Raw genomic sequence first — 15,944 nt, forward strand, 5'->3', positions numbered from 1 at the left:
TTCAGTTTATTTTTCACTTTATGACAGAAATAAAATAACTTAGGGTCGGCGCTCAAAAATAGGGTCGGTCGGGTAACCGTAAACAGACATATATTTTCTTTTGGCCTAATGCTTCACTTGTCATAAGTCATGCTTGTCACTATAGTAACCAGATATAAACCATCCATAGCTGATGATATCGCTAATGCTTCACTGGTCGTAAGTCATGCAGGTAACTATCAATGACTATAGTAACGAGATATAAACCATCTATAGTTCATGACATTAGTAATGCTTCACTTGTCATAAGTCATGCAGGTAACTATAGTAACCAGATATAAACCATCTATAGCTGATGATATCGCTAATGCTTCACTTGTCGTAAGTCATGCAGGTAACTATAGTAACTAGATATAAACCATCTATAGCTGATGATATCGCTAATGCTTCACTTGTCGTAAGTCATGCAGGTAACTATAGTAACCAGATATAAACCATCCATAGCTGATGATATCACTAATGCTTCACTGGTCTAAAGTCATGCAGGTAACTAAATTACCAGATATAAACCATCCATAGCTGATGATATTGCTAATGCTTCACTAGTAGTAAGTCATGCAGGTAACTATAGTAACCAGATACAAACCATCCATAGCTGATGATATAGCTAATGCTTTACTGGTCGTAAGTCATGCAGGTAACTATAGTAACCAGATATAAACCATCCATAGCTGATGATATCGCTAATGCTTTACTGGTCGTAAGTCATGCAGGTAACTATAGTAACCAGATATAAACCATCTATAGCTGATGACATCAGTAATGCTTTACTTGTCATAAGTCATGTAGGTAACTATAGTAACCAGATATAAACCATCTATAGCTGATGGCATTAGTAATGAGTCACTGGTCATATGTCATGCAGGTTAATATAGTAACCAGATATAAACCATCTATAGCTGATGACATTAGTAATGCTTCACTGGTCATAAGTCATGCAGGTAACTATAGTAACCAAATATAAACCATTTATAGCTGATGACATTCGTAATGCTTCACTGGTCATAATTTATGCAGGTAATTATAGTAACCAGTTATAAACCATCTGTAGCTGATGACATCACTAATGCTTCACTGGTCATAAGTCATGCAGGTAACTATAGTAACCAGATATAAACCATCTATAGCTGATGACAGCACTAAGGCTTCACTTGTCATAAGTCATGCAGGTAACTATAGTAACCAAATATAAACCATTAATAGCTGATGACATCAGTAATGCTTTACTTGTCATAAGTCATGCAGGTAACTATAGTAACCAGATATAAACCATTCATAGCTGATGACATTAGTAATGCTTCACTGGTCATATGTCATGCAGGTAACTATAGTAACCAGATAAAAACCATCTATAGCTGATGACATCAGTAATGCTTTACTTGACATAAGTCATGCAGGTAACTATAGTAACCAGATAAAAACCATCTATAGCTGATGACATCAGTAATGCTTTACTTGTCATAAGTCAAGAAGGTAACTATACATGATATAGTAACCAGATATAAACCATCTATAGCTGATGACAGCACTAATGCTTTACTTGTCATAAGTCATGCAGGTAACTATAGTAACCATGGTAACCAAATATAAACCGTCCATAACTGATGACATTAGTAATGCTTCACTGGTCATAAGTCATGTAGGTAACTATAGTAACCAGATATAAACCATCTATAGCTGATGACATTAGTAAGGCTGATTTTCCCACATACAAACTAATGCCTCCAAGACTCTACCAGACTTTTTAAAACTCTGTTCAGTATACATGTTTTTTGTCTCTTCTGTGATGCAGAATGCGAGACATAGGGATTACAATTCGGCGTCGGGAGTGGCAATGGCGTAAACTAATTGTTTAGAGCTTTATACATGTTATATTTTAGAAGGTCAGAAGACTTGAATGCTACATACACTGTATACATATGCCTTATGGTACGAAGTTTCCTTCTGGCATATGTCCATTGTCCTTGACCTCAATTTCATGGTTCAGCAACTGCTTGAACATTTTTGTCCCTGCAAACGCTTTTGCGGGGGACATAGAAATACCGGGCGTCTGTCCGTCCGTCCGGTCTTGTTAGCACTCTCACAGGTACAGCTCTTGCCAGATTTTTATAAAACTTTTACTATAGGTTAATATCAGCATTATCTCGGACAAGTTTTATTATGGTGGCCGATCGACTTTTTTAAAAGAGTTATGTCTCTTGGAAATATTAAATTTCTGGAAAATGGCCTTGTTAGCCCTCTCACGGGCACAATTCTTGCCAGATTTTTATAAAACTTATACTAAAGGTTAATATCAGCAATATCTTAGACAAGTTGTATAATGGTGACCAATAAACTTCTTTTTTTTTTAGAGTTATGCCCCTTGGAAATATTAAAATTATGGAAAATGGCCCCGTTAGCACTCTCATGGGTACAATTCTTGCCAGATTTTTATAAAACTTATACTATAGCTTAATTTCAGCAATATCTCAGACAAGTTGTATAATGGTGGACGATCGACTCTTTTAAAAAGAGTTATGCCCCTTGGAAATATTATATTTAAGGAAAATGGCCTCGTTAGCACTCTCATGGGTACAATTCTTGCCAGATTTTTATAAAACTTATACTATAGGTTGATAATAGCAATATCTCGGACAAGTCTTATTAATAGGTAGATGATCGACTATTATGAAAAGAGTTATGCCCCTTGGAAATATTAAATTTATGGAAAATGGCCTCGTTAGCGCTCTCACCAGTACAACTCTTGCCAGATTTTTATAAAACTTATATTATAGGTTAATATCAGTAATATCAATTATTTTAAAAGAGTTTTGGTCTTTGGAAATATTAATTATAAGGAAAATTGCATTGTTAGCGCTCTCATGTGTACAATGCTTGCCAGATTTTTATGAAACTTATATCATAGATTTACATGTATATCAGCAATATCTTGGACAAGTTCACAAATCAGTGTGTATCATTTTTTTTTAAAAGAGTTATGCCCCTTGGAAACATTAATTATATTGGAAATTGCATTGCATTTGCTCTCAAGTCTTCATTTCTCCAAGAAATTAAAAAAAAATTTGTTTTTAAGTTATTGCCCTTGGACAGATAAAATATGTGCCACACGGGGGACATTGGAACTCTGTTCTTTTATTTTTTTTGTAATGTGAATTTCTTACTTATTTTGAGTAATAAGATAACTATATTTGGTACATGGGTTCCTTTACAAGGTCAGACAGGATTCACCTGACCTCAACCTCATTTCATGGATCAGGGATCAAGATTAGGTTACTATCATATGACTATGATATATTCATTCATTTCTTACTGACCTCATTTTCATGGTTCATTGGTCAATGTTACTTTTTTATGATTTGGTCTATTTTTCAGATACAAATTAAGCAATAGGTCAACTATATTAGGTGTATAGAATAATTGCAACATGTATATGTCTGTCTCACAGGATTTATCTGACCTTGATTTCATGTTCATGGTTCATTTGTCAATGTTAAGTTTTCATGGTTTTGTCTGATTATCAAATGCTATAAGCAATAAGCCAACTATGTTTGGTATATGTAATGATTGTAAGGTGTACATGTCTGTCTGGTAGGGTTCATCTGACCTTGACCTCATTTTCATGGTTCATTGACCCATTCTCAATTTTCCTATTTAGGACTGTTTCTTCAATATCAACAGCCATAGCTTAACTATATTTGGTGTATGGTATGATTGTAAGGTCTTGCAGGGTTCATCTGACCTCATTGACAATGATAGCTGATAATTTTAATTTTATTTGAAAATTATAGTTATACCATCATATTACACACTTTCAACATTTATTCAATCATGATAAGTAAAGCATGTGAAACATCTCAGCATGTGCACTCTTATTTCAAAATTTTAATCCCATTTTCATATTGATCATCTGCCCAAAAATTTTAAAATACATGTACACATGGTACAGTCAGTCTACCATGTACACATGGTACAGTCAGTCTACCATGTGCACATGGTACAGTCAGTCTACCATGTACACATGGTACAGTCAGTCTACCATGTACACATGGTACAGTCAGTCTACCATGTACACATGGTACAGTCAGTCTACCAAATCTAATGTAAAGCAATATAGACAGTCCATTTGATAGTAAATACCTATTAGATCCAAGCCAATATAAACTGGTCCATGTGATAGTAAATACCTATTAGATCCAAGCCAATATAAACCTGTCCATGTGATAGTAAATAACTATTAGATCCAAGCCAATATAAACTGGTCCATTTGATAGTAAATACCTATTAGATCCAAGCCAATATAAACTGGTCCATGTGATAGTAAATACCTATTAGATCCAAGCCAATATAAACTGGTCCATGTGATAGTAAATACCTATTAGATCCAAGCCAATATAAACTGGTCCATGTGATAGTAAATACCTATTAGATCCAAGCCAGTATAAACTGGTCCATGTGATAGTAAATACCTATTAGATCCAAGCCAATATAAACTGGTCCATGTGATAGTAAATACCTATTAGATCCAAGCCAATATAAACTGGTCCTTGTGATAGTAAATACCTATTAGATCCAAGCCAGTATAAACTGGTCCATGTGATAGTAAATACCTATTAGATCGAAGCCAATATAAACCAGTCCATTTGATAGTAAATACCTATTAGATCCAAGCCAATTTAAACTGGTCCATGGGATAGTAAATACCTATTAGATCCAAGCCAATATAAACTGGTCCATGTGATAGTAAATACCTATTAGATCCAAGCCAATATAAACCAGTCCATTTGATAGTAAATACCTATTAGATCCAAGCCAATATTAACTGGTCCATGGGATAGTAAATACCTATTAGATCCAAGCCAATATAAACTGGTCCATGTGATGGTAAATACCTATTAGATCCAAGCCAATATAAACCAGTCCATTTGATAGTAAATACCTATTAGATCCAAGCCAATATAAACTAGTCCATTTGATAGTAAATACCTATTAGATCCAAGCAATATAAACTGGTCCATGTAATAGTAAATACCTATTAGCTCCAAGCCAATATAGACTGGTCCATTTGATAGTAAATACCTATTAGATCCAAGCCAATATAGACTGGTCCATGTGATAGTAAATACCTATTAGCTCCAAGCCAATATAGACTGGCCCATTTGATAGTAAATACCTATTAGCTCCAAGCCAATATAGACTGGTCCATTTGATAGTAAATACCTATTAAATCCAAGCCAATATAGACTGGTCCATTTGATAGTAAATACCTATTAGCTCCAAGCCAATATAAACTGGTCCATTTGATAGTAAATACATATTAGATCCAAGCCAATATAGACTGGTCCTTGTGATAGTAAATACCTATTAGCTCCAATTACATGGTGGGCGGTCCAGCATAAGATCAAATTTACATAGCAGATTTACGTTATAGCAATGAATCAGGTGAGATAGAGCAAATTTATATTATAGCAATGAATCAAGTGAGATAGAGCGAATTTACATTATAGCAATGAATCAGGTGAGATAGAGCAAATTTATATTATAGCAATGAATCAAGTGAGGTAGAGCAAATTTACATTATACCAATGAGTGAAGTGAGATAGAGCAACTTTACATTATAGCAATGAATCGAATAAGAAAGATAGTGCAATAGAGGTAGCCTTTGGATTCATAAAAAAGTGTTTTCTATTTTTCTATTGGGAATGTGAATTTTGACTTTTCATTCAAATATCTCTAATCATGCTAAAGATTTTTAAAAAGATATAGAAAATAAATTGTGTTATAGCATGGTTTAAGTCAGAGGGGTTTGATAAGCATCACTTCGCATAACAGTTAAATGCCAGAATGTTTAGAGTAATGTATGACATGTATGATTAGGGCCTCAATCTAAATTGGTAGATTACCACAAGTTTTAGAAAACAACAGCAACAATTTGAAACTTAGCAAAGTTTTACCAAATTACTTTATAACAATTTTTTTAAAGAATTCCTGTGGCAAAAAGGGTGTGTTGATTATACATGAATAAAGATTGCATGACATTTATACTGTTACCATATTAAATGATGTGTTGAATGCACTATCTTAAAATTATAATGATTTTGTTGAAAAAAATTAAAGAATGATAGATACAATCTGATTTACCATACCACATTTCTCATGACTATTAAGTGGCTTTAAATCATTATTGTCGAGCCTGCGACTTTTGTCGCAAAAGCGAGACATAGCGATCCTACATTCCGTCGGCGTCGTCCACAAATATTCACTCTGTGGTTAAAGTTTTTCAAATTTTAATTACTTTTTTAAACTATCCTGGATTTCTACCAAACTTGGACAGAAGCTTGTTTATGATCATAAGATAGTATCCAGAAGTAAATTTTGTAAAAAAAAATCCTGTTTATCCGTATTTCACTCATAAATGGACTAAGCTTTTCTGCCAGTTAATATTACATTCACTCTGTGGTTAAAGTTTTTCAAATTTTGATGACTTTCTTAAACTATCCTAGATTTGTACCAAACTTGGACAGAAGCTTTGTTTATAATCATAAGATAGTATCCAGAAGAAAATTTTCTAAAAAAAAATATCCTGTTTATCTGTATTTTACTCATATATGGACTTAGTTTTTCTGCCAGTTAACATAACATTCACTCTGTGGTTAAAGTTTTTCAAATTTTAATAACTTTCTTAAACTATCCTGGATTTGTACCACACTTAAACAGAAGCTTGTTTGTGATCATAAGATAGTATTCAAAAGTAAATTTTGTTAAAAAAAAATTCTGTTTATCCGTATTTTACTTATAAATGGACTTAGTTTTTCTGCCAGTTAACATTACATTCACTCTGTGGTTAAAGCTTTCAAAATTTTAATAACTTTCTTAAACTATCCTGGATTTGTCCAAACTTGGACAGAAGCTTGTTTATGATCAAAAACTAGTATCTAGAAGGAATTTTTGTAAAAATTTATTTCCTGTTTTTCCGTATATTACTTATAAATGGACTTAGTTTTATTCCAGTTAACATTACGTACAGTCTGCAGTTTTTATACGACCGCAAAAAGATTTTGTGGTCGTATATTGGTATGACGTTGGCGTCGTCGTCCGGCGTCGTCGTCCGAAGACACATTGGTTTTCGCACTCTAACTTTAGTTTAAGTAAATGGATCTTTTTGAAATTTGACCATAAGGTTAAATACCACAAAAGGAGGGTTGGGATTGATTTTGGGGGTTATGGTACCAACAGTTGAGGAATTAGGGGCCAAAAAGGGGCCAAAAATAAGCATTTTCTAGTTTCCAGACAATAACTGTGGAACGGTGTATGGATCTCTCTGAAATTATACTACAAGTTTCCATACCACAAAGGGATGGTTAGGATTTGTTTTGGGGGGTTATGGCTCAAACCGTTTAGGAATTAGGGGCAAAAAAGGGGGAAAAACAAGGTTGTCCTGGTTAATGGATAAATACTTTAGTACAAAACATAATTTAAAGCAGTGTAAGGGAGATAAATCAAATAAATCATTGAAATTATCTCCCTTACACTGCTTTTAAATTATGTATAAAGTAATGGTTAATGAACATTAAAGATAATTTAAAACAGTGTAAGGGAGGTAATCCAAATACAACGTTTTGGTTACTTCCCTTACACTGCTTTTAAATTATGTTTAAAGAAATGCATATTTATAAAGGAAGACCAGTAAAAATATCTGCAAATGTTGCATCTTTTTTTTTTACAAAAAAATCCATATGAAAGATTTGACACTATATTTTTAATTCTATTATAAAATAGATTAAGTTAGCACTATGGTAAATTTAAATGGGTAATTATGGTTGCCAACTCCATTGGAAATTTGAATTGAGATTATGACCATATCTTGAGGGAAAGAATTTTTTGGGGGAAAAAAAGGGGGGGGGGGGGATAAAAAGAAATCGTGGGGGGTCAATTTTTTCTCATTTCAGATTTCAGAAATTAAAAAAATTATCCTCAAATATTATTTTTTTTTCAAATTTCAAATATTGAAAAATTTCAAGAAGATATCTTTAATTGCACAGTATGGCGCATTAGATTTGTAAAATCTTTGATCACATTTATTTATTTGTTATGCCGAATCCAACAGTGTATTTAGATTTTTAATTTTGGGTCCAGTTTTCAAATTGGTCTACATTAAGGTCCAAAGGGTCCAAAATTAAACTTTGTTTGATTTTAGCAAAAATTGAATATATGAGGTTCTTTGATATGCTGAATCTAAACATGTATTTAGATTTTTGATTTTTTGCCCAGTTTTCAAGTTGGTCCAAATTGGGGTCCAAAATTAAACTTTGTTTGATTTCAACAAAAATTGAATATATGGGGTTCCTTGATATGCTGAATCTAACCATGTATTTAGATTTTTTATTTGTGGACCCCGTTATCAAATTTGTTCATATTGAGGTCAAAAGGGTCCAAAATTAAACTTTGTTTGATTTCATCTTAAATTGAATTATTGGGGTTCTTTGATATTCCAAATCTAACCGTGTATTTAGATTTTTAATTTTGGGTCCTGTTTTTTTTAAATTGGTCTACATTAAGGTCCAAAGGGTCCAAAATTAAACTTAGTTTGATTTTAACAAAAATTGAATTCTTGGGGTTCTTTGATATGCTGAATCTAAACATGTGTTTAGATTTTTGATTATGGGCCCAGTTTTCAAGTTGGTCCAAGATAGGGTCCAGTATTTAAACTTTGTTTGATTTCAACAAAAAATGAATATATGAGGTTCTTTGATATGCTGAATCTAACCATGTATTTAGATTTTTGTCGAGCCTGCGACTTTTGTCGCAGAAAGCTCGACATAGGGATAGCGATCCGGTGGCGGCGGCGGCGGCGGCGGCGGCGGCGTTAGCTAACTTCTTAAAAGCTTTATATTTTAGAAGATGGAAGACCTGGATGCTTCATACTTTGTATATGGATGCCTCATGTTACGAAGTTTCCGTCAGTCACATGTCCAATGTCCTTGACCTCATTTTCATGGTTCAGTGACTACTTGAAAAAAAAGTTCAGATTTTTTGTAATGTTAAATTCTCTCTTATTATAAGTAATAGGATAACTATATTTGGTATGTGCGTACCTTGCAAGGTCCTCATGCCCGTCAGACAGTTTTCACTTCACCTCGACCTCATTTCATGGATCAGTGAACAAGGTTAAGTTTTGGTGGTCAAGTCCATATCTCAGATACTATAAGCAATAGGTCTAGTATATTCGGTGTATGGAAGGACTGTAAGGTGTACATGTCCAACTGGCAGGTGTCATCTGACCTTGACCTCATTTTCATGGTTCAGTGGTTATAGTTAAGTTTTTGTGTTTTGGTCTGTTTTTCTTATACTGTATGCAATAGGTCTACTATATTTGGTGTATGGAATGATTGTAAGGTGTACATGTCTAGCTGGCAGGTGTCATCTGACCTTGACCTCATTTTCATGGTTCAGTGGTCAAAGTTAAGTTTTTGAGTTTTGGTCTTTCTTTCTAATACTGCATTCAATAGGTCAGCTATATTTGGTGTATGGAATGATTGTAAGGTGTACATGTCTAGCTGGCAGGTGTCATCTTACCTTGACCTCATTTTCATGGTTCAGTGGTCAAAGTTAAGTTTTTGAGTTTTGGTCTTTTTTTCTAATACTATATGCAATAGTTCAACTATATTTGGTGTATGGAAATATTTTATGATCTATATGTCAGTTACGCAGGTTTTATTTGACCTTGACCTCATTTTCAAGGTTCATTGCTCAGTGTTAAGTTTTTGTGTTTTCGTCTGTTTTTCTTAAACTATAAGCAATAGGTCAACTATATTTGTTGTATGGAAGAATTGTTAGCTGTACATGCCTGCCTAGCATGGTTCATCTGACCTTGACCTCATTTTCATGGTTCATTGGTCAATGTTTAGTTTACTTGGTTAATGTTAAGTTTATGTGACAGTTGTAATAAAGCTTTATATTTAGGACTATCAACATAATATCAATGATTAGTAAAGAAGGCGAGACATTTCAGCGTGTGCACTCTTGTTTATTTGTAGGCCCCGCTATCAAATTGGTTCATATTGAGGTCAAAAGGGTCCAAAATTAAACCTTGTTTGATTTTAACAAAAAATGAATTCTTAGGGTTCTTTGATATGCTGAATCTAACCGTGTTTTTAGATTTTTAATTTAGGTCCGGTTTTTTAAATTGGTCTTCATTGAGGTCCAAAGGGTCCAAAATTAAACTTAGTTTGATTTTAACAAAAATTGAATTCTTGGGGTTCTTTGATATGCCAAATCTAACCGTGTTTTTAGATTTTTAATTTGGGTCCCGTTTTTTAAATTGGTCTTCATTGAGGTCCAAAGGGTCCAAAATTAAACTTAGTTTGATTTTAACAAAAATTGAATTCTTGGGGTTCTTTGATATGCTGAATCTAAACATGTGTTTAGATTTTTGATTATGGGCCCAGTTTTCAAGTTGGTCCAAGTTGGGGTCCAAAATTAAACTTTTTTTGATTTCAACAAAAATTGAATTCTTGGGGTTCTTTGATATGCTGAATCTAAACATGTGTTTAGATTTTTGATTATGGGCCTAGTTTTCAAGTTGGTCCAAGTTGGGGTCCAAAATTAAACTTTTTTGATTTCAACAAAAATTGAATATATGGGGTTCTTTGATATGCTGAATCTAACCATGAATTTAGATTTTTTATTTGTGGGCCCTGCTATCAAATTGGTTCATATTGAGGTCAAAAGGGTCCAAAATTAAACTTTGTTTGATTTCATCAAAAATTGAAATATTGGGGTTCTTTGATATTCCAAATCTAACCGTGTATTTAGATTTTTAATTTTAAGTCCCGTTTTTTAAATTGGTCTACATTAAGGTCCAAAGGGTCCAAAATTAAATTTAGTTTGATTTTAGCAAAAATTGAATTCTTGGGGTTATTTGATATGCTGAATCTAAACATGTGTTTAGATTTTTGATTATGGACCCAGTTTTCAAGTTTGTCCAAGTTGGGGTCCAAAATTAAACTTTGTTTGATTTTAACAAAAATTGAATATATGGGGTTCTTTGATATGCTGAATCTAACCATGTATTTTGATTTTGGACATTGGACCATAATAGGTAAATTAAAAAAATTCAAGTTCTTAGACCACATTCTTTCTGTGTCAGAAACCTATGCTGTGTTAAATATTTAATAACAATCCAAATTCAGAGCTGTATCAAGCTTGAATGTTGTGTCCATACTTACCCCAACTGTTCAGGGTTCGACCTCTGTGGTCGTATCAAGCTGTGCCCCAGCGAAGCATTTTATTAAAACATTTATTAGATTCATAAACCTTCTTGGATTTTTACCAAACTTGAACAGAACTTCTTACAATCAAAAGATAGTATCTAGAGGAAAATTCTAAATAATTTTTCCCCATTTTTGTTGAGCCTGTGACTAACAGCAAAAGTAGGCGAGACACTGGGTTCCGCGGAACCCTTACGAATTTTAATTTATATTGGAATTGTGTTCTAATATATATGATCATTGTTTTACTTGTGATGTTAGTTATGAAATTTATTTTGTGACTTGTGATAAAGGATATAATCTTATACTAGTTCTAACAAGGAGAACACTTGCAAGCATGCATATTGCTTTGTATAAGGAAAATACTTTTTTCCAGTGCTTTTCACACTTTGATTGAGCAAATAATTACTGGAAATGTTTTATTTTATATTATAGGAGCAGGGAGTTGTTTGGAAAGTTTAACTGCTAATAAACCATTACTAGTGGTAGTTAATAATGAACTAATGGACAATCATCAGTTAGAGTTAGCTAGACAACTGAAGAAAGATGGCAATATAGAGTATTGTGATTGTAGGTAAGGGAACATTTCTATTGGTTTAGAAATAAAAGGTTAATGATTGGTTTGGTCATTTGTTTTGAAAAATAGATAGATTTTTAGTGATGAGATATGATCAATATGATTTAGACATCTATGAAAAAATAAGTGTTGGATAATAAGCTAAGTTACTTATACAAGTTTCCTTTTTTATGGCTAAATGAAGCAATTTTGAGTTTGTCTCAGCAACTATCAGAGTAACTCTGAGTTCTATTTGTGCATCCATGTCTGCATGCAAAGCAGCAGCCAGTTTGAAGAAAATAACAGACATAAATCTTAATGCTAGTAGTTGAATTACAGCTCACATAGATTTTGTCATTTCTCACTTGTCCACTTAGATTGGTTCCCTGAGTCTTCAATTTTTGATTGGACTGCCATATTTTTTCTTTAATTATAAGAAGTTATGAACATACAATATAATTGAAATATAAGATAAGCTATTGTAGAAGTATATATATATACAAAATCTGATGTAAAGTTTGACATATAAGTGGGCTTTACATGGTGGGCAGCTGGAGAAAGTAAAATCTATGTCAGCAGCAGGTAATTAAGAAGCACAGGTGCATCTTTGATATTATAGCATTACGACATCAACAATCATATATTAAGGTGTAAGGATACAACTTGGTCCGAGTGTTTCAGTCAATGTAAAAAAAAGGTGGAAAAAGACACCAAGGGGCAATAAAAAACCACAAGTTGAAGCAAAACGGTTTGTAAAATTGAGGTCACTCTAACCTACTAAATAGTCTGTTTCTATGTATGTTGGCGTTTGTTTTTGTAGCAGTTCAGTGTTTCTGTTGTTCCGTTGTTTTCCTCTAATAGTTGATGTGTTTCCCTCGGTTTTGGTTTGTGACCCGGATTTGTTTCAGTTAAAACGATTTATGACTATTGAACAGCGGTATACTACTGTTGCCTTTATCTACATCCATATTAGAGGGTCTGGATGGGGTGTGTCCTTCATTTCTGTATTCGATAATTCTTTAGGCCATTTTTCTCTATTCTTTGTACTTTTTGCCCATTATTCTCTATTCTTTATATTTTAGCACCTCAGTTTTCTCTGTTCTTTATTTCTTTATACTTTTTTCTCTATTCTTTATTCTTTTTTACCCATTATTCTCTATTCTTTAAACCCCAATCCACACCCTCATATTATCCAGTAAGGCAATTGTCTTTGTCTTTTACAACAATGAAAATATGAAGTATATATCAATATTTTAATAATATAAAAATAAGGAAATGTGTGATATGCTTGCCGATGGACAGGCACATACAGAATGTGTTTAAAAAAAACATGTTGATAAAATTGTTTTTTTTGGGGGGATTAGTAATTAAAAAAAAGAGGTGGAAGTTAACTTATTTTTGTAGAATACTTGTCACCACATTAGAGACACAAAATTTATATTTATGCAAACTGTTTTTAAAAATGATATATATGTGAATTTGAAGTTTTTTTAGTTTTTGTAATCTTTCTGTTTTAGTTCACTAGAAGAAACATTGAAGACCTGTGATTTTAGCAAATTAAAGCCGTACACTCCAGGAAAACCACAATTGTTTGCAGATTTTTTAGACAACTTAATCGGGTATACCAAACAGTCATGAGGGCAACGTAATGGGGTATATACCAAACAGTCATGATGACAATGGGGCTGATTACCTCCAAATACAAAAGTGGAAGATTGAATCACGTGGAGAAGGGCCATTTGTAATCACCACCATGCTTATGATATCGACAATAAATTAGCTGTTTATTGGAATTTCTTTCTTCGTTTTTTTAACTTCATACTACCATTACACAGAACTTGAACTATTAGAGGGTTGTGATACTACCATTATGCAGAAATCAATGAGGAAATAAAATGAATATAATAACTGACATGTAAGGCCAAGTTAAAATTGGCCAGAATCTCAAAACTCAGCAATTGTAATATGCATGTAAAATTAAAGCTTTTGTTTCGTTTAAATTTTAAAGTTTGTGATAAGGTCAGTTTGATGAACCATTAATGGTTGGTCAATACTATTTGGTTTGCAGTTGTATCAGCATAAGAATATCTCATATCCATGGACATTATGAATGTTATATGGCTGTACCCCCTCAGTCACAGTCTGTAGACTTCTTATGCTTAGTTTAAATATTAAAGTTTGTGATTAGATCAATTTGAGCGAAACACTAATTGTAAGTCAATGATATTTGGTATGCAGTTGTATCAGCATTATCACATCTCATATCATATATATTATATTATGTGGATATTATAGTGCCCCAACCCTCAGTTGATTGACTGCCATTTTTGTATAGTTAACATGTTTAGGTTTGTGCTTAGATCAGTTTAAGGGGAACCATTTATGATAAGTCGATGGCATTTGATATGCAGTTGTATTAGAATTGCCTTTAGTATATCTTATTTCCATGAAAAGATCATTTGGCCCGGAACTTTCAGTCATGGATCATTGACTGTAGATGTTCAGCATAGTTTACATCTTACAGTATTGCCATTTAAATATCAACTTTTGAATTTTACCGTCAAAATTACATTCAGACAAGACATATCTCTGTGACAACAGTCCATTTCATAAATAAGTGTAAAATTACAGTCATGAACTTTATACTTTGGTCCTTGGACTTATATAAAACCTTTGTAAATTGACCTTTTAAAGGTTATATAGTATTTATGGGTTAAACTCTGACCCCCAAAGTACAATAATAGAGCAGATTTTACCACAATCATATGAAATTTGAAATAATTTTAATTTGGTGAAAAATGTACACAAAACGGATGGAAATTTAACAGTTCCAGAACTATGGTCCTTGATTGATGGGAAAATTCAAAATGATAATAATTTAACAAAACCTTTAACTCCTAGTTAAATTGAACTTGAATATTGTTTCCCCATAGTTACCCCAGCAGTTACCCTTATCAATATATATTACAGATTAATAAAAGTATCTACTATGAACCTATGATCAATATTGATTTTCACAATTATATGTTACATGAGCAACACGACAAGTGCCACATGTGGAGCAGGATCTGCTTACCCTTCCAGAGCACCTGATATAATCCCTGGTTTTTGGTGGTGTTTATTGCCTAATATTTATTTTTCTATGTTGTGTTTTGCATACTGTTGTTTGTCTGTTGGTCTTTTTCTTTGTTGTGACTTGGTGTTGTCAGTCAACTTATGAGTTAAAATGTCCTTTGGGTATCTTCCGCCTTTCTTTTAATAGAATGTAATTATGCTCTTTCAATTTTCTCAATGGTAAATTGATAGTTGACAGAAAGTAAAGTTTGGAGGGTAATTAGAAATCCCCATGTCTGTCTGACCTTGACCTCATTTGATGGATCAGTGGTCAAGGTTAGTTATTTTAATAGGTCCATTTCTCATCTTCTATAAGCAGTAGATCAACTATATGTGATGTATGGAAAGATTGTAAGGTATAAGTCTTGCAGGTTTCATATGACCTTGACCTCATTCTCATGGTTCATTGGATAATGTGAAGTGTTGGTGTGTTGTTTTTTTTTTTTCTTCAAATACTATAAGAAATAGGTCAACTGTATTTGGTGTATGGAATGAAATTAAGGTGTACATATCTGTCTGGCAGGCATCACCTGTCCTTGACCTCATTTTTATGGTTCATTGGTCAATGTTAAGTCTCAGTGGTTTGGTCCTCTTCTCAGATACTATACTATAAATTTAGTGTATGGAATGGTTGAAAGGTTTTTGGTGTATGGAATGATTGAAAGGTGTACATGTCTGTTTGGCAGTTTTTATCTTACCATGACCTTATTTTCATGGTTCATTGGTCAAATGTTAAGTTTTCTTTGTTAAAGTCTGTTTCTTGGATACTATAAGCAACAGGTCAACTATATTTGGTACATGGAATGATTGTAAGGTGTATGTCTGTCTGGCATGTATCATCTGACCTTGACCTCATTTTCATGGTTCATGGGTCAAGTTAAGTTTTCATGGTTTGTTCAGTTTCTTATACACTTTAAACTGTAGGTTAAGTATATTTGGTGTATGGAATGATTGCAAGGTGAACATGT

General features: G+C 33.1%; 1 protein-coding gene across 1 annotated transcript in view; it reads left to right on the forward strand.

Annotated features, from left to right (window-relative positions):
* The window catches only part of LOC127731787 (UDP-N-acetylglucosamine transferase subunit ALG13 homolog), a 58,994-nt gene extending 44,939 nt beyond the window's left edge, over window positions 1-14,055 (forward strand). Inside the window, exons 3-4 of the mRNA XM_052240624.1 lie at window positions 11,742-11,880; window positions 13,380-14,055. Coding sequence (XP_052096584.1) covers window positions 11,742-11,880; window positions 13,380-13,500 — 260 coding nt within the window. The 3' untranslated portion in view covers window positions 13,501-14,055. The remainder of the gene's footprint in view (window positions 1-11,741; window positions 11,881-13,379) is intronic.
* Window positions 14,056-15,944: the final 1,889 nt, after the last annotated feature.

Source organism: Mytilus californianus, unplaced genomic scaffold (genome assembly GCF_021869535.1).
Source record: "Mytilus californianus isolate M0D057914Y unplaced genomic scaffold, xbMytCali1.0.p SCAF_20, whole genome shotgun sequence".
In the NCBI taxonomy this organism is placed as follows: Eukaryota; Metazoa; Mollusca; class Bivalvia; order Mytilida; family Mytilidae; genus Mytilus; species Mytilus californianus.